The 27,107-nt window shown below is 43.5% G+C and overlaps 1 protein-coding gene across 1 annotated transcript in view; it reads right to left on the minus strand.

Moving 5' to 3' along the window:
* Window positions 1–27,107, minus strand: part of GLP1R (glucagon like peptide 1 receptor) — a gene marked incomplete at both ends in the record, with an annotated part of 92,002 nt that overhangs the window by 38,776 nt on the left and 26,119 nt on the right. The window contains 2 exons of the mRNA XM_082480245.1: window positions 21,731–21,841; window positions 23,145–23,241. Coding sequence (XP_082336371.1) covers window positions 21,731–21,841; window positions 23,145–23,241 — 208 coding nt within the window. The remainder of the gene's footprint in view (window positions 1–21,730; window positions 21,842–23,144; window positions 23,242–27,107) is intronic.

Consider the following 27,107-nt stretch of genomic DNA (forward strand, 5'->3'; position numbering starts at 1 on the left):
GCTATTATCTCATATGTGTACACAGATAACCGGAAGCATAAAAAGCATATTCTAGTCACACAGTAAAGCCAGATTCATACAATAAAGAAAATCACGCAGCCACAAAATTTATTCTGCGTGGGCATTCAGTTCTCTTAGTGCAGAGACCATCCTTGCCAGCTCTGCAATACCTTGCCTCCCTCAACAAACTCCCACAGTTAACGAGGCAATGATCCTGCAGAGGGGAGCCCCTTTACTACATATCTCACAAGCGGATCCATTCTGTATAGTGAAGGAATAAGAGAGCTGTGGAAAAGTGGCAGAACATAGCTTCATAATTAAAAACTGCTTGCATAATGGTGGCCAATAAAGGTTGTGTGAGCAAAGCAGACCATGCCAAATCACAAAGCATTCATTAAGTTGTAACCTTATACATCATTGGGTAGGAGTTATTATCTCATAAACATTTAAAATGTCTTCCTGAAAAACAATACCGTTTGTTAACAAAGAGTATTACCCTAAAAGGAGCTATACTCTCCAGGTATTTCAGCTGAGTAATTTGTATTGAGAAAAAGCTGCATTAACTATGCAAGACCACACTTGAACCCTAACAGAGCTTTTTGAAATAGACTTTAAAAAACAACTCATAAAAATGCACGTATGTATGTGTGCATTAGGTTTAATAGAGAGTGTTTATGAACTATAAAAAAGATATGTGAATTAATGTAATAAAAGAAGCCTGTTTATGAAAAACAAGTATTTATGATAATGGTACAGCTTTGCGAAGGTTTGGTGAGATACCAAAAAGGACCATTAAAAATTTTGTTCAGAATCAATAAAAGTGGGTTGGAATAAATTTATTGCAACAACAAACGTGATTGGAAGTTTAATGCATAATAAACTTGTAAAAACCATGCTAAGAGGTTTTGTGTTTTAAAGTTATTGGATCAGTTAGTTAATGTAATTAATAGAAGACATCTCATTAACGGATGTTAAAATGAAGCAAAAAAATATGCAATAAAAAGTTTTCTTAAAAGGCTACAAAAGACACAACTAAAGTCATCCCAGGGCAGAGGAAGGGATCTATTTTACTATGCTGATGCTCCAAAGAGTTACAAAAATAAGCAAAAAAACCCAACCCAAAATAAACAAACAAAACATGCAGACAGTGAAAGAAAAACAAGCTAAAAGAAAAGGAAACAATTAGGCAAATCATTAGCATAATGCTTGCTGAGCTAAAGCAAGGAAAAACAACTTTGAGAAAGACCAACAGATAACTAGTATGTTAAATACAGGTAGCTAGGAGGGAGAGGGAGGTACACATGCAAATAAACACCAGTCGTTTGATGCAGCTTCTGAGCAAAACAAGAAGCTCCAGAAGATGCAGGCTAAAAACAATGCCAGGTGCTGCAACAAACTGCCAACCTTTGGCAATAGGGAAATTAGAGGTATTTAATTATCCTCAGAAACAATGGTATAAAAACCCAATGGTTCAATAATACTAATTTATCATCTCTCACTAGACAGTTATAAAGATAAGCCAAAAAATCCTGAACAACTGGGAGCTTTCAGCACAGGCAGCTACAAAACATATCATAAAAAGGAACCCAAGCCATCAAACCTCATTTAGAGATTACAATAATTCCACAGGTATTACCCACTATCTACAGAAAGTAAAGGAAGCGGACACTTCAAAGCAGAGCGAATACAATGAAGCATCTCATGCATTTCAAAGAGCGAAGACATACATTTTTATTGAGCAAGCTGTGCACTCTGGCATTGGCTAAAGGCTTATTACCTCTGTATACATGAGCTAAAGCATCTGAAGCTGTAAAGAAAAATTATATCAACTGGTAAAGGCTTTCCTACAGACATCACTCTTCTACTCTCTGTAGACCTGGCATTATGGGTATAAGCTGCATCTACACGATAAGAAGTAGCACTACGCAACAAAACCCCAAGCCCAGCTAGCTCAGGTGTAAGAAGAATTACAGCCCTTGATTCTACTGCTCAGGACACTGCCCTGTGCCACATCAATATAGCCACGTGCTTTGCCAATGGATTTCTCTAAGTAGAGAAATCCATTGGCAAAGCACGTGGCTTTGCCAGGGGATAGCGATTTTGAGTTTCAAGCTCCATAGCATATACATCCTAAGGCTAACATTTCTCTGCCTTCCTCTCCCAAACCCATCCTCTTCTCTCTGCCTCCTCTGCCCCTCTGTCTTTTTAGCTATTGTCACAGTGTTCTTCTTTCTCCCCTACTTGCATTCCCCTCCTTGGTTCTCCTCTTCAGCTTTATTCCTCCAACCCTCCCTGTTGCTGCAATGCTTACTTCTATGCTGCATGATCTACCTGCCCACTGCTGACCCTTCCTCTTCACCCTGCACTTTCCTGTTCCTCTCTCTCAGTTCCTATTCTGACATGCCGTTCTCCAAAACCACTGGAATTAAACAAAATAGCAACCTGACTCCAGCCCCTTGCATCTCCTTTGTCGCCAATCCATTCCTCAGCCCTTCTCATCACACCACAGCACCTCCTCCTGCTCCAGCCAAGCAGTGAGGAGGGGTGAAATCAATGAAGCGCTTCTGCTCTCCAGTCTGGAGCCTACTGTGGCCAGCAAGGGCACAAGAAGTCCCGCTCAGCCTGTGCACCAAAACCACATCTAGCCCAATAGTCACGCAGGATTTCAGGAGAAAGGACCACCGCTCTGCTCTCATGTGGCCTCTGGAGACTGTAGGCACAAACTCTAGAAGTCTAGGGAGCACACATAAGAATTCACACCCATGAGCAGCAAGAGGCTTATCACTAATAACCACAGGAGCCATCTTCCTCATCCACATGCTGAAATCACAGAATCACAGAATGGTTTAGGTTGGAAGGGACCTTGAAGATCATCTAGTTCCAACCCCCCTGCCGTAGGCAGGTACACCTCCCACTAGACCAGGTTGCTCAAAGCCCCATCCAGTCTGGTCTTGAACACCTCCAGGCATGAGGCTTCCACAACCTCTCTGGGCAACCTGTTCCACTGCCTCGCCACCCGCACAGTCAACAATTTCTTCCTAGTATCTAATCTAAATCTACCTTCTTTCAGTTTAAAACTGTTGCCCCTCATCCTATCACTACACTCCCTGATAAAGAGTCCCTTCCCATCTTTCCTGTAGGCCTCCTTTAAGTACCAGGAGACTGCTATAAGGTCTGCCTGGCGCCTACTCTTCTCTAGGCTGAACAACCCCAACTCTCTCAGCCTGTCCTCACAGGAGAGGTGCTCCAGCCCTCTGATCATCTTCGCGGCCCTCCTCTGGAGTCTCTCCAACAGGTCCATGTCTTTCCTATGTTGGGGGCTCCAGAGCTGGACACAGTATTCCAGGTGGGGTCTCACCAGAGTGAAGTAGAGAGGCAGAATCAACTCCCTTGACCTGCTGGCCACACTTCTCTTGATGCAGCCCAGGATGAGGTTGGCTTTCTGGGCTGCAAGTGTGCATTGACAGCTCATGGTGAGCTTCTCGTCCGCCAACACCCCCAAGTCCTTCTCCTCAGGGCTGCTCTCAGTCCATTCTCCACCCAGTCTGTATTTGTGCTTGGGATTGCCCTGACCCACAGGGACAAATGCAAAACAAGGTTTTGGCAAAATGTTCTTGAAAAACAACAGTCTTAAAATAGACTTCTATTGTGTTGAATGTCAGGCAAAGTTCTGCAAACCTATCAGCTACTAAACACAAGCTCTTACAAATAATAACAAGAGCACCAAGTGCTTTTATTATGGAAAGCATCATCTTTCCTGTCAATAATTACTGGAAGCCACTAAAGCTGCAGAGTTATGTCTGGATTTACCTTTCCATTACAAAGCCAATCTTTACACTGATCTCTGATTCTTACTCTACAAAGTTGGGACCTACCCTGATCTAAAAATTAGGAACTCCTGCACCATTCTATTGGTAATCTTCCCCAAGTTTTCTATTCCATTTTTGTTTCCAGTTTTCACTGCTTGAAAGGTATTTGGATGGACACACAATCCTTTCGACTTAAACTTGTCTTTTCCTGCCAAGGTGCAATCCTTCCTTGAATATCCACTGCCAACACTAACTCACATTTTTAAGAAGTTAGAGAGGCCCACTGCCATTCATCAGCCACTCAAAGGCAAGGTTTTCCACATTTTTACACATGCTTTCATTCTGCTTAAAAGAAATTGTTGATGCCCTGCTTCATTAAGCTCCAGGACAATTATCAGGCAGGTTTTGCGTGTGGAAGCCAGTTTTTTTGCTTTCAGAGGAAATATGCTGATGAGCACTTGATCCTTTTCTTGCTTAATTCATTTCTGCTCATTCCAATTGTCAAAAAGTAAATTAGTTCCAGAAAGGTCAGATGAGCCTGGCCAGGCGCCAACCACCACTATCATTATTATTGTCATTGAACTAGTCATGTACCCAGGTTCTCTCATAAACATGCTGCCCAGAAAAACTTTGTTCTTATTCAAAGAAAAGTTAAAGCAATGTATGGGAATCCTAATAGTCAACATTTGGAGCGTGCTTGAGGAGATTTAGACATACTTTCAAAATTCATAGCAGGGCCCTGGGTGTCTCAGGGCAAATCTAGTCTATTACAGAAACCTCTCACAGGGAAAGTTACCAGCAAAACCAGTGAGTGGAAAAGGGTAATACTGCAAAATAAATAAAACTGTGTACCTGGTTAACAAGTGCAATCATTGCATAGGTTAGCACGTTTTCAAGTTAAACTTGCATTTGTGAAATAGGCATGAAAGGGAGGATGTTCTATCATTAAACTGCTTGCATGCAGACACCTTTTAAGTCAGTCCACACTTTTTTGCATAACTATTCTGTCAAATGAAAACATTGCAAAAAATTCAAATTCAGAGCAAACACAGAGCTAATAACTTCAAGAGGTATAGAGTGTGATTCACCTTTACAGAAAGTATTTACACTTCCATAGATATATAAGAAGGTTGAGTTGTGTCTTCACCCAAATGCAATTGAGGATCCTGGGTGAAAACAGCACTCTTTAAGCTCACTATCGCACCAGAAGCGTATTTGGTATGTAAGAGAACACACATAGGGTGGATGCGAGAGGAACTTTTCCCATCACACAAAGATGAACTGCCAGGGATTCCTGAAAAAGGGAGGAGGAAGCGTACTGTAGGTGATATAGCTCTTCTAGCAAGTTCCTCTCCACGTATGCTGGTTTAAGATCAGGTATTCATGTTTTATCCCATCTTTGGAACTCGGGAAAATAAAAAAAGAGAAATCAATACTTTACTAATCAGCAACATTTAAGTAAGCCAGAAAGATAATAACCTGTTTTCAGCAATGCATTTAATTATGTAGCACACAAGTACTATGTTTATTCAGGCCCTTAATTAGTTCAATTTACTCTTTGCATGCTGTCATTAAAAACTGCAAGTTCTTAAGTGTGAGCAACACGAAGAAAGATTTGAGGTCCCTACATTTAACAGAGTATACCAGTACTGCAAAGAAATAAAAGTGGGCGGATAATAGGTACTTCAGTTATGCAAGACCTGTAACGCGAGCGTAGACCAAAGTTAAGGTCATTGGTGACCTCAAACACCTCTGTTGGAAGCTAAGCTACCTGCTAGAGTAGCAAGGGCAAGGCACAGAGGTAGTCCAGTAGCTTCCTTGCAGCTGGGTGTAGCAGTGTTTGTTTCACACTGAAATATCTTATTCACAGTCAGATCAGCTGGGGGCAACTCCTCAAGCTGTCGCAGACCTAGGCTCAGCTGTCTCTGCAGAGGTGTGCCTTGATATCCTTGACATCACATCTCAAGGAATGACTTTAACAAAACAAACCCGCTATACAGTTACAGCTGAAAAATTACTGGAAAACATGCAGTCCTGCCAACTACTCTAACTCCCACAGACGCAGTCACAGCAAGTTGAAATCCTACAGCGAGGCCGTCCAGCTTTTATGCTATGTCCAGCAATGCAGAAAAGTAAATTTCTCCTAGAGGTGACCAGATATCTACCTGACATATGAACAACACGTAGCTGCTCCCATCACCCATATATGCACCTCAGTGTCCAGCCACATGCAAAGTCTCCTTCTGTTTCTATCAGACATTTAATGAAGAATGTCCATCGTGTTCTGGCTGCAGCAGAAGCGGAATCGGATCATATAGCTCTTCATTGTCCCTAAAGGAAATCACATATCTCACCCCAGCTGAAAGTTTATAAGCCACTGCTCTGTTGCACGTACCTCAATCTGAAGTTAACCAGCAATTTAAAAAAAGAATATAATTATTTCTTTAAACAAATAGAACTGATAAAATGGAGAATGGCATTGCCACACGGTCCACAATAGATGCATGTTAATAATATCTATCTGTTAATGATTTTTAAAAATTATTTCTTCCAACAATCCCTGTATCTACCCTTGAGATGAGCAGCATATGTTCTAGAGTTCTCTGCTGTACTACCAGATGGGGACTAACAAACAGAGGCAGAGGTGAACTTGAAAGACTCGGGGGGTTTATTATTTTTTTTAAGCAAACCAAGATTGCCAATTAGTTTGAGACAGCTTTTAGTGCAAGGAAGTATAAATTTTGAATTGCTTATGGGTTAGCAAATGCAAAGCAACATCTTTTTCCCCTGAAAAAAGGTCACACCCCCTTTCCAGCATCATGGAGAGCTTTCTGGAAACTTGGTTTTATTAGGGCAGAGAAGGGAAGAAATGTAATAAATGTCTAATCACCTTCACTGTATCCAATATTTGAAGTGAAATTTATTTTCTTGCAAGTTAAAAGACAAACAGGTAGTTTAGCTATATGCTCACGTAGCCATCTGCTAACTATCTTGGTTTTAAGAAGATCTCAAACTATGGAACTGGATGATTAAACAAAAAGTGAGAGAGATTAAACCGGACAAGGCTGAACCAAATGTTCCAGCCATGCATATACTTCAAAACCCCCTGAAAGAAAACTCTCACACAAACATCTGCTTCCTCAGCTGTAAAGCTTTCTGTGGACTCCTCTAGAAAGCAACATTTATTGTCTCCTTTGGTCTGCCTCGCACAGGTGACAGTGGCATTTCACTGCCCCAGCATCATGACCCATAGGAGGTCTCACAACCAAAAGCGAATATGGTCTTTCTCTTTCTGCTTTTTGCTTGTGACACTTTGTCCCCAAACTCCCTCCCCAATCTGAGCCTGAACAGTGCCCAAACACAGGCAACCTTGGGGAGAAGAAGAAGGACAGGAGAGTGGATTTAATCCTGCAGCACAGCAGATGCCCCTGGAGTGCAGCTGCTTGGACATCAGCCCTCCATGACCACGCTTGATGGGGGAGAGGGGGGACATTAAATCACTTTTAGGAAAAAACTGGCTGCAGGAGCTTTTCCAGTGTCCTGCAGGTGGTGGACCCAGGAGACTGGTGGCACCATGCTGCTCATGGGACAACACCTGAGCAAGACTTACAGATAGATGGTCAGTTATATCACTCCCCCAACCCCAAACCAGCACTTATCACCAGCCTGCTCCCCACCACACTGCTGCCTGCCCAGTCCAGGACCACTCTGCTGTGGGGAGGACATTACACTACAGGCCACCCCCCCACCAGTCAATGACCCAAAATCCGGGCCAAGGCAGAAGTCTACTTGTAATCCTCTCTCACCTGGGTCGCAGTATGGCACATCACAGACCCAAAGCACTTGTGGCAACACCTTGGCAAACGTGACAAGGCTCTCTTTCCTTTTGCAGCCCTTCTCCTTGGTGGGCACAAACAACCACAGACGAATCTTTCAGATTCCAAACAAAATCAGTTTCAACACTTACGCTTCTGCTGCCTTGTGTAGCAGGGAATAGGATCTGCAGTATTACTGTGCATGATGCCATCATAACTGCATAAGTCTATAATCACAGCTTTTTGGGAGGGAAGACGCCACACAGGGGGGAAGAATTAGGGCTTGCTACGTACATGATTTAAACAGTAGCCAGGACTAAGCTAGACACTAATGCAGGGTGGGGACTGTGCAGACAATTTCCATCATCTCTGTTACACCACAAGAAGGTTTACCTATATCTCATAGCCCTAGGGAAATTCCTTTTAAAAAGCATAAAATTCTCATGGTCATACTACTAACCTCCGGCACTTGGCAGTTCTCAGGTAATGCCCCATTTGCACCCAAAGCCTCACACAGAGCCCACATTTACCTAAAGATGCTGTCAGGAAAAACAGTTCTGTCATCAGAGAGGGAATGGAGAGTGCTGGAAAAAAGGTCTCAAATGTAGGTTACAGGGGGGATTGGGAAAGAGCTGACCTGAATGTGCCCTTCCACCGAAAGGCACTCTGGAGCATCAACCCTGGTCTACGGCTTCTGCATTACCGTGTCCCCATGTGAAGCTCGGTTCATGCAGTCTCTGTGACTGGCAAAACCATTGCGCCATGTACAGCTGTGGTCCCAGATTGCCACAACACCCCTTCAATTTATTAGATTTAATAAGACACTGACTGCATCTCTAGTAGCCAGAGGCAGCCACAAAGTTACTATCAGAGATCATCTGATACTACTGCTGGGTTATTCTGCCACCAGAGAGACTTTCAGGTCTTTCACGTTACAGGTTGAAAAGCTATGTTGTTTCCAGGGGTCCCCAGGCTGTGCTTTGCCTGGTCTGCTGGGAGAGCATAGGAGCAGGTGTCACCATTGCGACATATAATGTAGTAAAGAGAAAATAATATAGAAAATAAAGTGAATTATAAGAGACAAGTGATTCAAGCAAAGGTGAATGACAATGGAAGTTATTAGTTAAACAAAGGAAAGGATTTTAAACTAGGAGAAAGGCGATTCTAGTGAGCATGGGGAATTACAAAGCATTGAGGCCTCATGGTCAACAGCAGTTAAAGGCACACAAGCCATCTGGCCCTTTACCTGGCACAAGAAACATTCCAGATTTAACGAGAGCTTGATAGTTCAGGAGTCCTCCAATGGCCTATGCATGGTCATATTGGAAGAATTCATAGGAGGTACAGACAAATCATCAGGTCTTATGTCTCCATCCAGGACTGAAGAGAATCCAACGCACACCTGGAGCACAGCTTCTAGTTTAGTCTCCTCCAAAGAAACAGACCCCAAACCTGCTCAACCTAACTCAGTCACAGTAAATAGGACAATCAGGGGGTTGCTTCAAAATTCACTACAATGCCAGAGCAAGTTCCCAATACAGATACAGACCAGCAGACAGTCAAGCCAATTCAGGTGTCAGACACCTCAAAGCCAGAGACAGGTCCTAAGCCGAAACAAAAGCATTCAAAGAGTTCAGAAGATTTTGAGTGCAGATCTAAGTAACGGCCACACCTGTATTAACCCAAATTTGCAGCCAGCCTTTGTGCAGCCCAGTGCATATAGGAGCAACTGATGTGGCTACTGTTCACATAACTTTTGTCTGAAACTAGTACCCCTGGAAGGTTTTTTAATTAAAAAGGATTTAGTGCCATTAAACAATAAAATATCAGAACCCCAGAGGGGGCATAATTGCAAGATGAATTGTGCAGCTCCATGGTTTCCAAATCCACATGGTGTTACTGGCAGCTGGCCTTCAATTATAAGAAGGTAACAAGAAAAAGCACACAGCCAGTGACAGTGAGCTGAGGTGCACGCTGTCCCTTAAAGGAATACTGCTCCCCTTGGAGGTTTCTGCACTGAGTGGACTTTGAGACAGCTGCTGCCCAAGTATAATTCATGGTCATCTCACTGACTGCAATGTGGATAGCAAAACGTGCAAAGTTTACCTGGTGACAACTTCAGTGCTACCAGAAACTGAGTAAGTTTTCCGGGTGTTCACTGAAGGCGACGTTTGGCCCAAGACACGAGAGACATATGGGAACAAGAGCTTCAACTCAGGCAGCCAGAAGTATGTGAAATTTGCTTTCAATAAGCTTTGGCCATGGTCCAAAATCTGTGCTGGAAACTTCACTGAACAAATCCTTCCAGCAATAACCTCCCTTCTACTACTTCAACATCTCCCCATAAGGACCTGCCCAATGGTGGGAGTTGCATAAGAACAAACAGAAGCAAAACAAAGAGGTGGAGTGAAATAGCCCATACAGGCTTGAAATTGCTGTAGTTTGCTGTTTCAAAGATGCGTAGTCAGGCTATTAGAAAGATAAATACAATCTTTTCTTAGCAAAAGCTTTGGGGGCTTTTTTGAGGGGGGAGGTGGAGGGGGAAGGCAGGGAAGCAAGGCACAGCAGAAATTAAGCATGCATTTGTTTTGATAATTGAGATGTTTTCAACTTCATGGTTTCAAAGCACTTCAAAACACCACTTTGAAACACAAGAAATCTTCCCAAAGAGAAAGTTTATGAATTTCACCTATGTAATCATTAACAGAACGCTCGTGTCCACGAAAATTTGATTCCTCTCCACCTGTTTACCCCATTGCCACTGCTTCTCGTCATTCCAAAGAGCTTCCCCCGCCCCGTGCACAAAGCTATTTTATATAGCACTAGAGGGACACAGATAACTTCATGAAGTACCATGTGGTTACAAGCCCAGCAGTGATTGGGCTCCTCATTTTCTACGACACCAGACCCCTGCACTGTGCTGTAAGACACAGTAGCCACCTATTTCTCATTCCAGTGACAATGGTTTAGCTTGCATTGAAAAGGAGGCTACTCTAAACCTCAGTTCCTTTGGCTTCAGTGTGATACCGAGTACCCAAATGTGGGGACTGAGGCAAAAGATGGGTTAAGTGTGGTAGAACGAATAGGGAGGAATAAGCAGCTGCAGCACTGTTTTGGCAGACGAGGAAGTTGTGTGAAGCTTCTCCCTAGATAAGGAGGTGCTGCTCACAAGGAGGAGAGATTCCCTTTTCGGTGGGAACGTGATCTTTTAGAGTAGGCGATAGTGTAAACAAATAAAGTAGAAAATTACTGGCCTTGGTAGAAAAGTATATAAAGAGCACGCTTGCTTAATAAAGCTGATTTCGATCCTGCATATCAGAGTCTGTGTCTTTCAATCCCCCACAAATGACACCTGAACAGGGACCTGACATTTCACTTCACCCAGGGCTATAATAGCAGCATCCCTCTGACTGGGGCAGAGCCCGGCTGAACTTGGATCGCTGAAAGGAACCAGCATCGTGCATGACTAATTACCTACCCCTGGATGGAGGTAAGCAGCTGGGGACTATGGGGAATGATATTTCCCAGGAGCAGAGAACCGTAGTGAACATAACACAGAAAATATTGAAGCAACACGGGAAAACCATACCCCTCCAAGATTTCAAAATGCTGTTAATGTGGGCTTGGTCAAACTGCCCGGGGATTGATTCCGGTTCTATCTATGATCCCAAAACCTGAGACCAGATAGGGGTCAAACTCTGGGACTCGGCAGCCCGGTCTGACAAAACAGCGGTGGGGTTGCTCTCTGCATAGCAGACGATGTTTGAGACCTTGAAACAGCATACTCAAAAGCCCGGAGAACAGTCTGAGACCCCTCCCAACCCCCCGTTGGATTCAGTGTCAGCCGATGCTGTGGTGAGGGCTGTGGGAGATCAGGGGTTGCCTGCAGATGACCCTTTCCATCCCAGGCCAGTCAATCCTAAGCAGGAGCCGGATTTGCTTCCCCCTGATCCCCATGATATGCAGGACTTGGTCCGCGATGTAAAAAGGGGAGGCACTTCGCCAACCAGTGTCACTCCAGGTTTGACAAGGACGGCAGGCCGCTTCAGCCGTCGGGTCAGGGAAACCACGGGGCCAGTATGCAGAGGGGGTGCACGACGACACAAGCCACCCTCCCTCGCTCCTGGCAGCCCCAGCCTCTATGCCCAAGCCAGCGGAAGCGCCGGAATGGACCTGGGCTCCGCAGTCACAGTAACACTTTTTGATACAACCGTTACCCTGATCCCTATGGGGGTTAAGGGACCGTTGGGCAAAGGACTGAGCACCCTCCTTCTCGGCGACACGCCAGGGACTGTTTGCATTGCCTGGTGTTATTGATGAGGACTTTACCAGGGAGATTCAAATTATGGTATGGACTCCTACTCCTCCGTGTCAGATTCCTGAAGGCTCACGTATTGCACAGTTGGTGCCTTTTCGGAGCCAGGTGCCGCGATGTCTGGAGGATGCTCACAGAGACGGTTGTTTCGGTTCCACGGGGCCCACGCAGATCACATGGGCCCAGACGGTCTCCACATGATGCCCCTCCTACTGTTGTAACCTCTGTCACTCCACCCATCAAAATGAGATAACACTGGAAGGAATTATTGATATGGGTGCAGATGTTACCGTCATCTCTACAACAGCTTGGCCTCCCTCGTAGCCAGCCACCAGGGCGGCTGCCCCCGTTTCTGGTATTGCAGGGGCCAGTTCTCCCATTGCAGAGTCAGCACAACATTCTGATTACAGGCCTGGAGGGGCAAGTGGCAACTGTAAAGCCATTCTTCCTCACTAGCCCAGTCACTCTATGGGGCAGAGATTGCTTGTCACAATGGGGCCTCCACCTCCGGTCGGATTTTATATCATTTGGCAATCAGATGCTGACGCTCCCTGGCAACAGGATGTCCAAATAGTCCACAGCTCCCCTCAAATTGGCGGCAGTAGTCCATGCCTTTCGCCAATGGCCAACAGATCTCAACATTGTCACTGACTGAGTCTATGCTGCTGGCCTGGTCAGCGAACAGAATCTGCCTTTTTAAAGGAGGCCGCCAATCCTCAATTGTTTACTCTTATGAGAGAATTGTTGTTTTTATTGAATTGGCGGCTGGGCAAATATTTTATCATGCATGTGCGGTCCCATACTAACCTTCCAGGCCCCATTGCTGAAGGCAACGCACAGGCGGATCTGGTGGCGGGCCCAGTTGTAGTCTCAAACACATTTGAGTAAGCTTGTTTGTCACATGAATTTTTTCATCAAACTGCTAAGTTTTCTATATCCAAGGAACAGGCTCAAGCCATTGTTGCTTCCTGTCCAGACTGCCAGCAAGTGACACCGGCTGTCCCCATTGGCGTTAATCCCCCAAGGTCTGTCAGCTCTAGAACTTTGGCAGACAGACGTTACCCATGTTCCAGATTTCAACAGGCTGAAAAATGCGCATGTGTAGGTGGACACATTTTCGGCACATATTTTTGCCTCTTGTCATACAGGCGAGCGAGCTAGAGATGTAGTTTGGCATCTAACAGCCGCCTTTGCGGCGTTGGGTGTCCTGTGACGCATTAAGACCAGTAACGGGCCTGGCTATACAGCCCGTGAGACAGCATGCTTTTACCAGGTGTGGTGGGTTTCCCATGTTACAGGTATCCCCCATTCTCCTACTGGCCAAGCCATCATGAAACAGGCCTATGGGATGCTCAAAGCCATGTTGCAAAACCAAAAAGGGAGAACGGCCCTAGGCACACCGCCAGAACATTTAGCAAAAGTACTATATGTGTTGAATTTTTTAAATGGATGGGCGGATGGAGAGTTGGCCATGATAAAACCTCTCTGCAAGCAGTCTCTCCACGGGAGAAAGCACAGGTGATGATCAAAAATACGATTAACCAATGGGAAGGTCCGTACCAGCTGATAACTTGGGGTCGAGGATATGTTTGTGTCTCCACAGATACTGGACAAAGATGGGTCCCAGCAAGATGGATCTGACTGTCACTGCAGTCATCCTCGTCACCATGATGACAACAGAACCAGGAGATGGTATACAGATCCCACCGGCACCCAAGGAAAACATCTGGGTAACTTTGGCAAACAAGACCGGCCAGGACACCTGTGCCTTTCACTGGCTAGCCCAGGAAAGCTCTTTTTGACATATCTAGTCGGTGTCCCAGCAGACAATTGGCCAAGGCACAAACAAGCAACGCATTTCAGAAACTCATCGGCTTTGGCTGATAACTGGGATGGGTGAGCTCCTTACTTGCCACCCCTGCCCCATGAGCCACAGGAGATTGAACTCCTAGGCTCAATCAAAATGGATAGCTGTCTAGTTTTTATGTACACTGGCCAGAATCAATCTATAGCGCAGAATGTTAATTCTTCTCTGTCGATATATAGAAATGACACGGCCTGGTGCAACTATACCAGTAGTAACGTCTCCCGCTCCAGCAATGTGCCTTTACAGCTCCCGCAGAGGGTCTTCTTTATCTGTGGTGATCAAGCTTGGGGAGGTATACCCTCATGTATGAGGGGAGGGCCCTGTAGTCTGGGAAGACTTATGCTGTTGACCCCAAATACATCAATGATTCTGAATTTTACAAAATATCAGCAACGCCCCAAACAATCAGCCCACGCCTTTCAGAGTGAATGCAACAATAATGTGGAGTTCTGGAGTAAAGGGGAGATACTTATGGCCTCTATACTTGCACCAGGAGTTGCTGCTTCACAAGCGTTAGCCACATTGAATAAATTAGGGTGTTGGCTTACCAAACAGAGCAATGCCACGTCGCTGGCTCTATCTAGCTTATTAATGAATGTAGATTCAGTTAGACATGCTACTTTGCAGAACCACACAGCAATAGATTTTTTGCTATTAGCCCATGGCTACGGATACAGTGCTAATTGTTCAACAAAACAAAAAAGAGGGAGATGTGGGGACTGAGGCAAAAGATGGGTTAAGTGTGGTAGAACGAATAGGGAGGAATAAGCAGCTGCAGCACTGTTTTGGTAGACGAGGAAGTTGTGTGAAGCTACTCCCTAGATAAGGAGGTGCTGCTCACAAGGAGGAGAGATTCCCTTTTCGGTGGGAATGTGATCTTTTAGAGTAGGCGATGGCGTAAACAAATAAAGTAGAAAATTACTGGCCTTGATAGAAAAGTATATAAAGAGCACGCTTGCTTAATAAAGCTGATTTCGATCCTGCATATCAGAGTCTGTGGTCTTTCAATCCGCCACACCCAAATATGTACAATATCCTTATTTCATGATTTCTTGTTGAGTTAGGGTAATATTATAAAGACCAATATACTTGAAGTAGATAAATGCTAATACAGCCACAATCACACCAATCAGGAAATGGATCTGCATGGAGGGGGAGAAGACTCAAAGGAATGAGGAAACCCCCCACATTTCAGTTGGGTGAAGTTCCCAATCTATTTTGCTGCACAGCTACACAAATGTTGAGTTTATTTAGCAATTAGATGGAAAAAAGGCAGCAGTGAAGAGCCACTGAAGAAACACGTAATAAACCAGCCTTTAGGCCACATCCCAAAAGGGCACTGATAACTCAATGCCCATTACTTCAGTGTGAGCTATAAAATAAAATTCCTCTAAAAATTCACTTTTAATTTACTTGCCTGTCGCAAAGCAAGTCTGTAGCAGTACAGGGATACATGGTTTCGAACATAAAATCTTAGTCTGAGGTTGCAATCTTTCTTCTAACCAATTATCACAGACACATTCCCAGCCTTCAGAGAATCCATCCTTGCAGACAGCATACCAATACTGTGTTTGGCAGGGATGCTTACACACACACACTAGGTAACACAACAAGAAAAAGTCTCAGGCTCAGCATTTCCAAAGAGATCCAACACACAAGCAGGACAATATTGATCGTCTCTGCTGTACTTTATAGGCCACCTTAGCAAGCGGCACTTTCAAAAAGGGCAGAAGACAAACGTTGCCATCACATGCTGAGTGATGCTGTGAGACAAAACCTTGCAACTGCACTCATTGTTTTGCACAAAAGACCTGCAGGCCCATCCTCTGTGGATTGGTCTTGTGAAAGACTGGTCTTGAGTCTCCATATGCACACAAGTCTGAATAAACACAGCGCTGAGAACACCACTTCTACGCCCAGGTTTTTCAATGAACAGATTCCCATCTCCCTACAGTTGCTCTTGTACCTTAAGATAAATGAGCAATCCGAAGACCTGGAGAAAGCATTACTGCTGAGTCCACCCCGACAACGCAGGCAGTGATTGCAAAGCTGCCACATTACAGAAGCAAGAAGAAAGTTACTACACCTCAGTGAGCACCTCTGTGGCAGCAAGTAGAGACAAGAACCTGCTAACACCATGTGGGGTTCAACTAGTGACACAGCACATACCTGCTGAGCAGGTAAAGAGTTCTCCATATCATTGTTGGCTTGCCACTCTGCTGGACACCCTTCTGAGCTACATCTGCTGTTGAGATTTGCAGAAGGGCAGGCTCAAGACTGACAGCCACTAGGATAGACACAAACAAGAATAAGAGCTGTTAAGAGTATAAGGTTTGCAAAACCTGCAATTGATGAAGGAATGTTCCAGCATTACAAACTCTTCCCATGCAAATTCTCTCCTATTCTGGCTGACACCAGTGGAAATTTGTAACACCTGACAGTAACTAGTTACTGAGACTTATCACATTAAAAAAAAAATAACAGAAACAGAGAACCACAAAACAGCCAAGACTGGATAGGGAGTCTGGAGATTTCCTAGTGCAACACCCTGCTCAGAGCAGGGTGAAGTAGGGGAAGTTGCTCAGGTCCACATCCAGTCAAGCTTTGACTATCTTCAAGGACAGACTCCCAAACTTCTCTGGGTCAACTGTTCCAGGTGTTTGACCAACCTCACAGTAAAATAATTGTGTTTAAAGAAATTTCCTGTATTTCAATTTGTGACAATACACATTGATAAGATCCCCAAGTCTTTCCTTCTCCAGGCTGAAGAATACCAGCTCTCTCAGCCTCATCTTATGAGGGACACTCCCATCCCTTAATAATCTTTATGGTCATTTTCTGGACTTGCTACTGTATGTCCATACGTGTCTCATACTGGGGAGCCCAGAACTGGACAGAGCACTCCAGATGTATCTCACAGTAGTGGGAAAGGATCATCCCCTCAAGCTGCCTGTGATGCTCTTCCTAAAACAGCCCAAGAACCTGACAGCGTTCTTTGTCTCAAGGACACATTGCTGCTCCTGCTGAGCTTGATATCCACCAGGACCTCCAGGGCCTTTTCTGCCAAGTCGCCTTCCAGCCAGTCAGTACTGGTGCATGCAGTCCTTTTGCAGAACTTCACAGGATTCCTCTCAGCCCATTTCTTCAGCCTCTCAAGTTCCTTCTGAATGGCAGCACAATCATGTGGTGTTTCAGCCACTCCCCCCAGTTTTGTATGGTCTGCAAACTTGCTGAAGGTGCACTCGGTCTCATCACCCAGATCATTAATAAAGATGTTAAACAGTATTTGCCTTAGTACCAGTCCCTGGGTACACCACTAGGGATTGATTTCCAACTGGGCTTTGCACTACTGACCACAAGCCTGTATGCCCAGCAGCTCAGCCAGTTTTCAGTTTCTCTCATTGTTCATTTGTCTAATCCACACTTCATCAGTTTGTCAATCAGAATGTTGTGGGAGACAATGTCAAAAGCCTTACTGCAGTCAAGATAAACAACAACATCTGCTCTCCCCTTATCTACTGAGCTAGTCATCTCATCATAGAAGGCTATCAGGTTGGTCAAGCATGATTTCACCTTCACAAATCCATGCTGACCACTCCCAATCGCCTTCTTGTCCTTTATGTGTTTGGAATCAGTTTCCAGGATTTACTCCATTCACCTTCCTGGGGACTTATACGAGGCCAATCACCTATAGTTCCCCAGATTCTCCTCCTTGCGCTTCTTGAAGACAGTGGTGATGATTGCTTTCTACCAGTCCCCAGAAATCTCCCTCAATTACCATGACCTTTCAAAGATAATCAAGTGGCCTGACAATGGCATCAACCAGTTCATTCAGCACTTGTTAGTACATCCCACCAAGTCCCACAGACTTGTGTGCATCCCGCTTAAGTGTTCCATAATCTGATCCTCCTCCACCAAGTGGAAATTCCCCTCGCTCCAGACTTTATCACTGATCTTAGAGGCCTGGGATTGATGAAGGCAATTTTTACCAGTAAAGGCCATGGCAAAGAAGGCAGCAAGTACCTCAAGTGATTTCCCCATCCTTTGTCACAAGATCCTCCTGCCCCACTGAGCAGTGGTTCTAAATTTTCTCTCATACCCATTTAGAAGCCCTTTTTGTTGCCCTTCACATCACTTGTCAGATTCTGAGTGGGCTTTGGCTTTGATCAGCATTTCTATATGCCTCCTGGCTCACCTGTTGCTGCTTCCAACTCTTCTTAGGAAAATGGCCAGGTCCTAGAGAGATTTGCACTCAATGCTTGCTCCATTTCAGTACCCTGTCACAAGCAGTATTCAGTTTCAAGTGTTTCAATTTATTCCCCAGGGGATTTCTGGAGGCATGGGGTGAAGCTGCCCAGCAAAGTGAGGCATGGGGTGAAGCTGCCCAGTGTTTTTACGCACTGAAAAACCTGACCTCTAATCAAAGAAATGAGTAAGCTTGGCTGAAGCACTTCATACTTAATGATGACCTTCACTAAACATGTTTCAAAGGTACTTCCCAAACAAGGTCTCGTCTTTTCATTTTCTCCATTTTCATCAGGTGAAGAGACGGAAGCCCTGTGGTGCTAAAATCTATTTCAAGTTCCAAGTAGGGGGCTAAACAAGAACAAGTAATAAGCATGCTTTAGTGATTACTGTAAATCACAGGGATGTCCAATTTCCTATTGCTCTAGATCCTCCATTATAAAGATGTTACCTCTTCATCGTGGCAGCCCATTAGCATTCACTTTGAACATGACTCCACAAGACATCACGAAATAATATCAGGTCATGGTAATTCAGGCTCCTAAATTGCGTACCTGGCACCAATACAATCTTCTTGTTTTATATTAGACAGTGAAAGGCCTCCTTGTTCCATTCTTATTCCTCACTGATAAAACAGAGATGGAGGTATATGCACAGTATGCACAACAAATATGCACGTCCAGAGATCTAATGACTTTCTGAAGTACTTTTGCCATCCTCCCTAGCAAGGGGTTATACAAAATGCTGTTATTCTTTTCACTGAAACAAACAGTTTTCAGGATAATTTATTTTTAAAAAAACCTTATTTCCAAAAGTATGAAAGATATTGCGCATTCCAGTAATTTATTAATCTGCAGTACTGTGTTAAACCTTGGCTCTCTCCAGCAGTGATGTTTCAAGAGCAGTTGGAAGTCAAATAACTGTGTCCAGGGTCTTAAAGATTGCAAGCAAACAGGTTTAGAGGAAAGTAGTTTAATCCTGTGAAGAGTTTTAAATACCCAGAAAGATTAGCATTATTGGAAAAAATTCTGCAGCACCCAATAATTTTATGTCAATTAATTGTGAGGTTAATATTAATTTCATACATTTATAAAAGCTTGTTTACCCATTCTAAAAACATAACATTTTTATTAATAATCCAAAGAGGATTAGCAAACAGCATTTTATCTTCAGAGGTTATCAAATTGGCAGTTGCTACCAAGACAGTTGATGTAATACAAAAGATGTGCAGAAGTTAGAAATATGGATGCAGTAGCGTAATATTCACCCAGTAGAATACAGAGCGATACCCACCTCCCCCTCCCCTGATGTAAGTCACCCCAACATCGATGTTCAGCACAAACAAGACAGCAATAAAACTGCCAAGGCATGCAGGTCACTCTGGAAAGCAGGCAAGGCAGAAGAGGTAACCAAGTGGCAGCAGGACCCCGGGGGCAGAAAGAGCAGAGCAGATGATCTCCCCCCTACACACCACAGATGTCCCTAACCACTAAGCACACCATAATGTTGGTTCCCACCTCTTCCCTTGAAACCCTAGTATAAAAGATGCACCAAGTTAAAGTGAAAATAGCAACCCAGACTCAACAACTTTGTTTTAGGGACTTACCTCCGAGACAAGCATAAAGCTAGCCAGAAAGTTAAAGGGCTGTGATAGTTGACCTGGCATTTCCCCCCTTCATCACCAAATGTGTACATTTCCAAGCATCTCTCCTACTCAACAGTAAGAACCATTAAGTGCTACAGCAGGTTACCCAAGTGTCTGGGTGTCTGTGTCTAGGAGGTGGCAGGGGGAAGACTGCAGCACGGCCTCTGTGAGGAGAGGAGCTGCCCTGTGCTGGACACGGCTGGTTCCAACGGACCCACCGCAGGGCATGGCTGAGATGCTGCCACCTCAGGGGAAACGTATGTAAAAAAAGGACCAAACACTGCCTGGCAGCGAGGGGTGAGGAGAAAAAAAAAAAAAAAAAAAAAAAAAAAGTGTGAGAAACAGCCCTACAAGCATTGAGGTCAGAGAAGATAGGGGAGGAGGTGCTGCAGGCACCAGGGCAGAGCCTTCCTTGCAGCCCCTGGAGATACCATGGTGGATGTGATGAGTTGACCTTAAGCAGCTGCCAAATGTCCAACCAGCCACTTCCCCCCCCCCCCCCCCCAACAGGATAAGGGAGAAAATAAGATGGAAAAAATTGTTGGTCAGGATGAAGACAGTAACTGGGAAAGGTAACGGGCAAAACTAGGACTGGATATTTCCAGAGAGGGAAATTATTGTGGGGAATCTTTTGCGGTTGTAAAGCAGTGACAAGGGGTGGAGTTTTATTGTGTGTGTAAATTGTCCACTTTTGTCAGTGTTGTGATGACATTTTGATTTTGGTGTGAGGATTTCCCACACACATACCGCCCACCACCTCTTCAACATAACAACAGTTTAATAAGGAAAGCAAAAGCTGCATGTGCAAAACAAAGCAAAATAAGGAATTTATTCACTGCTTCCCAACAGCAGGCAAATGTTTAAGCCACTTCTTGGAAAGCAGGGCCTCAGCATGCGTAACCATTACTCCCAGTCTCCTGCAGACCCCCAGCATACTGGCCTTGGGCAGGGCATGGGCTGGAGAGTTCTGATGCTGTGCAAGCAGTGTTCAGCAACAGCCAAACCACTGGTGCATTATCAACACTTCTACCCACAACTACAAAGAACAGCCCCATATGGGCTGCTGTGAAGAAAGTTACCTCCATCCCAGCCAGACCCAGTACAGTCTCCACCCCTTATTCCATCCCATTTGCCTCATGTCTAAGTACCGCATTATCCAACGCATCCAAGTATCCTCTGACCATCCCATCCCATTCCTTTTCTTTCTCATTCCTGAAATCCCTTCGTACCAACATTTACTCCACGCTTAAACTATATTTACGTCCAGCAGTCAGATCTACACGTCCTCATTAACCATTACCTTCTGTCCCTTAACAAGGGCCAAAGCCAATTCACCACACCAAGGTAGCTAGTTAATAAACTGTTTCACTTAGACTTCAAAACGTAGAACAAAGAACAAGCTGTACAAGTCACTGGTTTCAAAGACAGAATGCTAGATTAAGTGATCTAATACAACATTGCCTTCAAGTGGTATCAAATGTACATGTACGTAAGAGCGTAAAATCTAAAGGTGACATTCAGTCCTTCAGAGAAAAAAAAAAAAAAAAAGTCTTTGCAACTACTGACACCACCTTCATCTTGCAGCATTATGACAAACAATTTATCTCAGGAAGCAGCACAACACACTTCCGCTTTAGATTTTTTTGTCTCTATCTACTACAGGACGACCTACCACCTAGCTTTGCTACTTTTATCTCAGTTTTCAAACTACACCATTATTATTGTTGGACAGTCTTCAACAAGCACCACAGTACTATTTTATTAAGTCACAACTATTCAAGCAGCAAAACCAGATGACAGCACAAAAAAAAAAATCCAAACTAAACGCAACCCTTAAGAACAGTCTCTTCTCTCATTTTCATTTTCTCTTGTGAAACAGAGATAAAGGGTGTATCATACTGAGCCCCATTCCTACTTTTATGTTGCAGAGAACTGACTGCACCTGTAGCCATTTAAGACAATTTTATCCTTGCTAAGCCCGTGCAAGGAAAACAAGGTTGGTTTAACACTGTGCCTATAAGGAAAGGCCCTTACCTGCATTAGCCCAGGGGAGATACCAGGGGCAGCTGACATTCACATAGGTGCCGGGCAGTCCGTCCGGCCAGCAGGCGTAGTTGTCAAACGTTCTGTTGCAGAACTTGCCTTCTGCAGAGAGATGGAAGGGAGGGTCATGCCACTGCCTTGTATTAATACTGCAAGGAGGAAAAGACTGAAGAGTAGCAGATAAAAGGAAACACGGACATTTAAGCCGTAACAGCATCATGCAATTAAGCTTTGATGTGGGGATAAGCGAGATTTATTTGTCCAAAGGAGTTTATCCCCACCCAACAAGAAACTGTTGTTTCAGAGGGAAATTGAAGAATAGATTAGGGTCTTTGACTAAATTAAGGCAAAAGAAAGGTAAATCAACACTGATCTATTCCCATCTTTTCTCTACGTGTCTCAGTTTAATTTAAAATCATTTTTGCTATGAATACCATAGATAATCATTCCTGAGAATGGTTCACAGTCATGAAGTTGGAAAGTCTAGCCTAATATATAGATCCATCAACAAAATACCCACACACAACCATCACTTTGCATTACAGCTTAATCAACATGAGAATACTTCAACTTCAGATTTATTAAACTGTCATTCTTAGAGGGCAGCACTCAACCGCTCAACAGGATAATGGAGCGGAGGGAGACGAATGTTTCCCTGCCATTGTTGGCATCAGCTACTGCTCTCACACTGCCATAATAATGTAGTTAAGAAAAGGAAAATTAACAGTTTTGAAATAATTCTTCACAGATACAACTTTAGACCCATCTTATCTTTCCCAGTATGTCACAAAAGCCCTGAAGCATAGAAGAGGCCACACTGTGTCCAGTTGTGAGTGTCATTGACAAGTCACCAGTGTCCTCTAAACACCATGATGCTGGCACATCGCAGCTGCTCTCAGCACATTACAGTAGCTCAACTGCTAAGACAAGCTGCATTCTCATTTTCTTTTCACTAAGGCACTTTTTTTTTTTTTTTAAAGCCATTTCAGCATATTACAATGCTCAAAATAATTTATACCAACTTTAAGGCCCACAAGCTGCTAGGTGAATGTGAGCAGCCTGGTCCCAGATTCCCTGACAACTGTATGCTCTCTCAACCTCGACCCCTAAAAATGTTTCAGGGGTGCTACATTAGCGTGCTGCTTCGACATGCTACAGCCACCATTTGCCACTGCAAAACACTCTGGACCTAAAGACTAACATCTTTACAATGAAATCATTCTATAAAATGCTTCCTCAGCAGAGGGAAAAGTCCCACAGAGAGCAGGAGGAAGCAAATGGGATAAAGAAGAAATGGACTGGAAAGTAAGATGAAGAAGTATTTTCAAGTTCATAATCACTCCTTTGCTACTATTATCACGCATTTTAAAAATTAATACATCCTCTCCCTACCAAGCAGGCTTACCTGCCGCGATGGGGGGTGCCTCATACAAGTATTTCAGGCACTGGAGCTGATACTCCTTCCACTTCTGCATAACTCCAGAGAGGGACCCATCTGAACTCTGAAAGAGAAATCATGAGCGTCAGACATTGCAGGGATTTAAACTGTGTGTTTTTCATGCAGACCAAGCAGGTGACCGTGAAAATGACTACCACAAGCCAGAACATCACTGTTTATCAATAAAGGGTACAAGATGCCGCTATGGGTTTGCCTGATTGCAGCCAAAGAAATCCCTTCCCTATTTGTACCACAAGGAACTGAAAAGACCCACAAACAACTACACCGTGTCCTCACCGAAACCCAAGCTGAGCTAGCCTTGCTCTCTTGAATGTGTCCCAGTTGTATGATTTATTACCTCATGAAAAGACAGGGACAGCGGCAAGTCCTTTTAGGATAGGTTTTCTTTCCAACAGCAGTATTTCTGCTATCCCATAAATGAGATCAAGTTAATTCACTGTATTCAGTGAATATTTCCCCAAGCATTCTTCCAGAACGTGGACGAAAGCTTTCCCAACTCTGCTTTTCTTCCACGAACAACAGCTTTTCCCTGCATCCAGCATACTTCTCCCAAAACCACAGAAAGAGCGGGGACCTCCTTTTTTTTTTTTTTTTTTTTTTTTTTTTTTTTTTTTTTTGCACAGTTCGAGAGGCTGCAGGTTCCACCATCGGCTACCCCAAGTACCGAGGGGGCAGGGGAAGAGTATGTACAAACTCTGTCTGAGCACAGAGAAGATTAGCTGTTATTAAACTGCAAAATCCAGCGCTGGCTCAGCCCGAGCAGATGCCTCACCTGGCTCACAGAGGCCCGGCTCACTCACTGCACTGAAGTAAAGAGTCGTCAGTCCTTTTCTCCCCTCTTTGCATTTGTATAAACTCAATTACAAATGTCAGGATTAGCAGGCTGGAAGCGATCAATAACGCAGCTAACTCTGCGTTCTTTTTCCAGAGAAAGGCCCAGCATGGATGTCTCAGACATACGATCAACAGCACGAACCTAATGGCACAACACACTAAGGCGGAGTGGAGGAAAATTCATTTAATCCTAGCTGTCAATCAGTTTATTAAGTGAAGCACGAGGGTTAATAATCCTTGTCATTTTACCCTCACAGCTTCAACTGCTAGTTTTTATTTTCCATTTGTGCTTCTAAGCCTTTTTTGTATTGTTAGAAAGCAGGGCACGGGAAGGATTGTTTTAAACCTATACCGCTGCATTCCAGGTAAGCCGACCTGAATGCTTTTCACTACAACCAATGTGACTAAAATTTAGACACCAGGGCAGTCACCTCGGTTTAAAAGAACAGAAGTCGAACTGGCTGTGTTGGACTACAGACCTCTCAAGTCCTCTTCTCTCACATCCTTCCAATTAAAAAGAAAGTATTTGAAAAAACACAAAACACCATATGCATCATGCTTCTGCCTGGATTAAGCCACTACGTTTCATTACAAAGACGCTCTTGTACACGTGATGAGAAGTATAACATTTAGTAGATACCTGTGTTGTGTTTCAAGAATAATTGCCTATATTTACACGCAACTTCAGTGTAGCTAGGGCCTCACGGCCATAATTTTAGAAGAATTTATCCAGCTCCCCCTGAAGTCAAAACAAGCACATGCCTGTGCATCTTTGAAACTCTGACCCTTGTCTGCCTGATTTAAATCATCTTATCTATGCCAATAAATGCTGCCAAAGCCTGTCTGTGCTAAAGTCCCTTGTGTAAAACGAATGCATCCTACTGAGTTTTAACTCCATGTGCCTATGAAAACACACAAACCTGTAGCGTAGTGATCTACGCTCAACATACTTGAAAACATCATCCCCTAAATTAGGTCTACAGGTGCACATAGAGAAACACATAACCAGCAACTCTAAAACTAAAATGCCAGATCTACAGATTGATGTAGGCTGAATAAAGATAGATGACTGGAGTACAGGGAGAGGGAACAACTTTCAAACCCAAGTTTCTCTCGGGCAGTCTTTAAAAAGTAACTTTCCATTTATGCATTGTTTAAAAAGATCTTCATTTTACAAGGGTGGTCGTTGAAGTTTTACAGGACTGTTTCACCACCCTCTCATCACCAGGTTAATACTTTAATAAATTAATTAAAAGCAACATTTTCAGGATGAACTCTTAAATTATGATTCAGCATAATTTCAGAAGCTACTAAGTGTCACACATCTTCCCCAAAAGTAACTATTGAACATGCATGCAGATGACCACATCAAGTTAATCCAAATTCAGCTTTTAAAATCATTACAAGATAAAGGTGCATGCAGAGTTTCATTTAGACACAAGACTCTACCTTTTAAAATATCCTAAAGCTGCTTGCACTAAGGAAAATTAGCTCTTTTGGAGTCAGAAAGTCTTCAAGTATTTTCTTCTAAATCAATTTTTTCATCTATTGCCTTCATGAATGCAAGAATAACCAGCTTTAATTACAGCTTAGGAAAAAGCAAGACTCTATCCCTCCATTTAATGAAAAAGCAGAAACTTTCTACTTATATTGGTTTCTCATAATGTGAGAAGACAACTCTAACAAGGACATTAGCAAACTACAAGAGTAAAATAATTAGACACACCTTTTTGCGGGGTGACTGATTTGGTAGACACTGTTATATTCTCTATAGTCTGTTACGATAAGACAATCAAATATAAATCCCAAGACTACACAATTTGTTCTCTCTATGCAACAGTTTACTCTGGTTCAGCTAAATACCACACTTTGTTACCAATTTGACTTAAGTTTTATTTTAATACATGCTAATTCTAATTTCCCAGAGATTTTGACCCACGTGAACAAGAATCACAAGTTTTACAGTCCCACAGATTTACAATGTGAGTAGTTATTCAAATAAGAGATACTGCACTTTCTTGAAAAGTGATTTAATTCCTTCTGCAACATCAAAGAACTAAACGCGCATATACGACAAGAAGGTTACTGCGTCGGTACCCAAGATTTGCGGCAAATTGTGAAAGTCCAAATAGCTTTATTAAAACCACAGGACTATAATTTTTGTTGCTAAAAGCACTGGTCCTTGCATTTTAGTTGTGGGTTTGGTGGTTGTGTTTTGTTTTTTTTTTTTTTTTATTTTGTTCACCCTCCCCAGTTATACTGAACCATGGGAGGAAAAACAGTAGTAGTTTTGCTATGGTGAATATATATCATAGAAGAATAGTGGAGGAGAAGAGGATGAAAACATAGCTGACCGGTTAAGATGGAGGAGTCAGAAGGCAAGGATGGATGAAGGACATTAAGGAGGTGAGTAACGGTGCCACCTAAGTAGCATAAAACAGATGCAGAAAAATCAAGACAGGCAAAGGCACAGAGACTGGGAGCCTTTCAGTGGATGTATATCATTAAGTGTAATTAATCTTTAGTGATAAATTAGCTCATTCAACAATCTGAAGACAGAATTCCTTAACAAATCCTTAACACCTTTACAGGAAAGCCTCTTTCTATAGCCATCATTTGTCTTCATAGGCACTACTGTAAAAGGAAGCATTTTAATCCCTTTTCAACATGTATGAAACTGTTCCTGCTGTGACAAAACCTTCCAACCCAAACTATTCTGATTCCATCAAAAACGGCATCCACAAAGATCCAAGGTGATCAATGCTACAAAAGCACTATTCTAATACCGTGAAATCTGAGCACACAGAGCATAAACCTGCAGGGGGCTCAGCCCAGACAAAACGCAGCATGAAACGGCATCATTCAGAATGGAAGGGAGAATTGTCAGAGCTTCAGAAGCAGTTGGTGAATCCTGGGGTTATCTTCTTCCTTCTTCCCCCATCACCATATAAAAGGTCTTCTATGCAACAGAATGAGAAATTCCTCCTTACATTTGTATTTCTTATGTCTCTGCTTGTCTGTGTTTAAATAGGAACACTTACGTTACAGCTTTTTCAAGCTTTTCAGGATAATAAG

Source organism: Vanellus vanellus (assembly GCF_965231255.1).
Source record: "Vanellus vanellus genome assembly, chromosome: 3".
In the NCBI taxonomy this organism is placed as follows: domain Eukaryota; kingdom Metazoa; phylum Chordata; class Aves; order Charadriiformes; family Charadriidae; genus Vanellus; species Vanellus vanellus.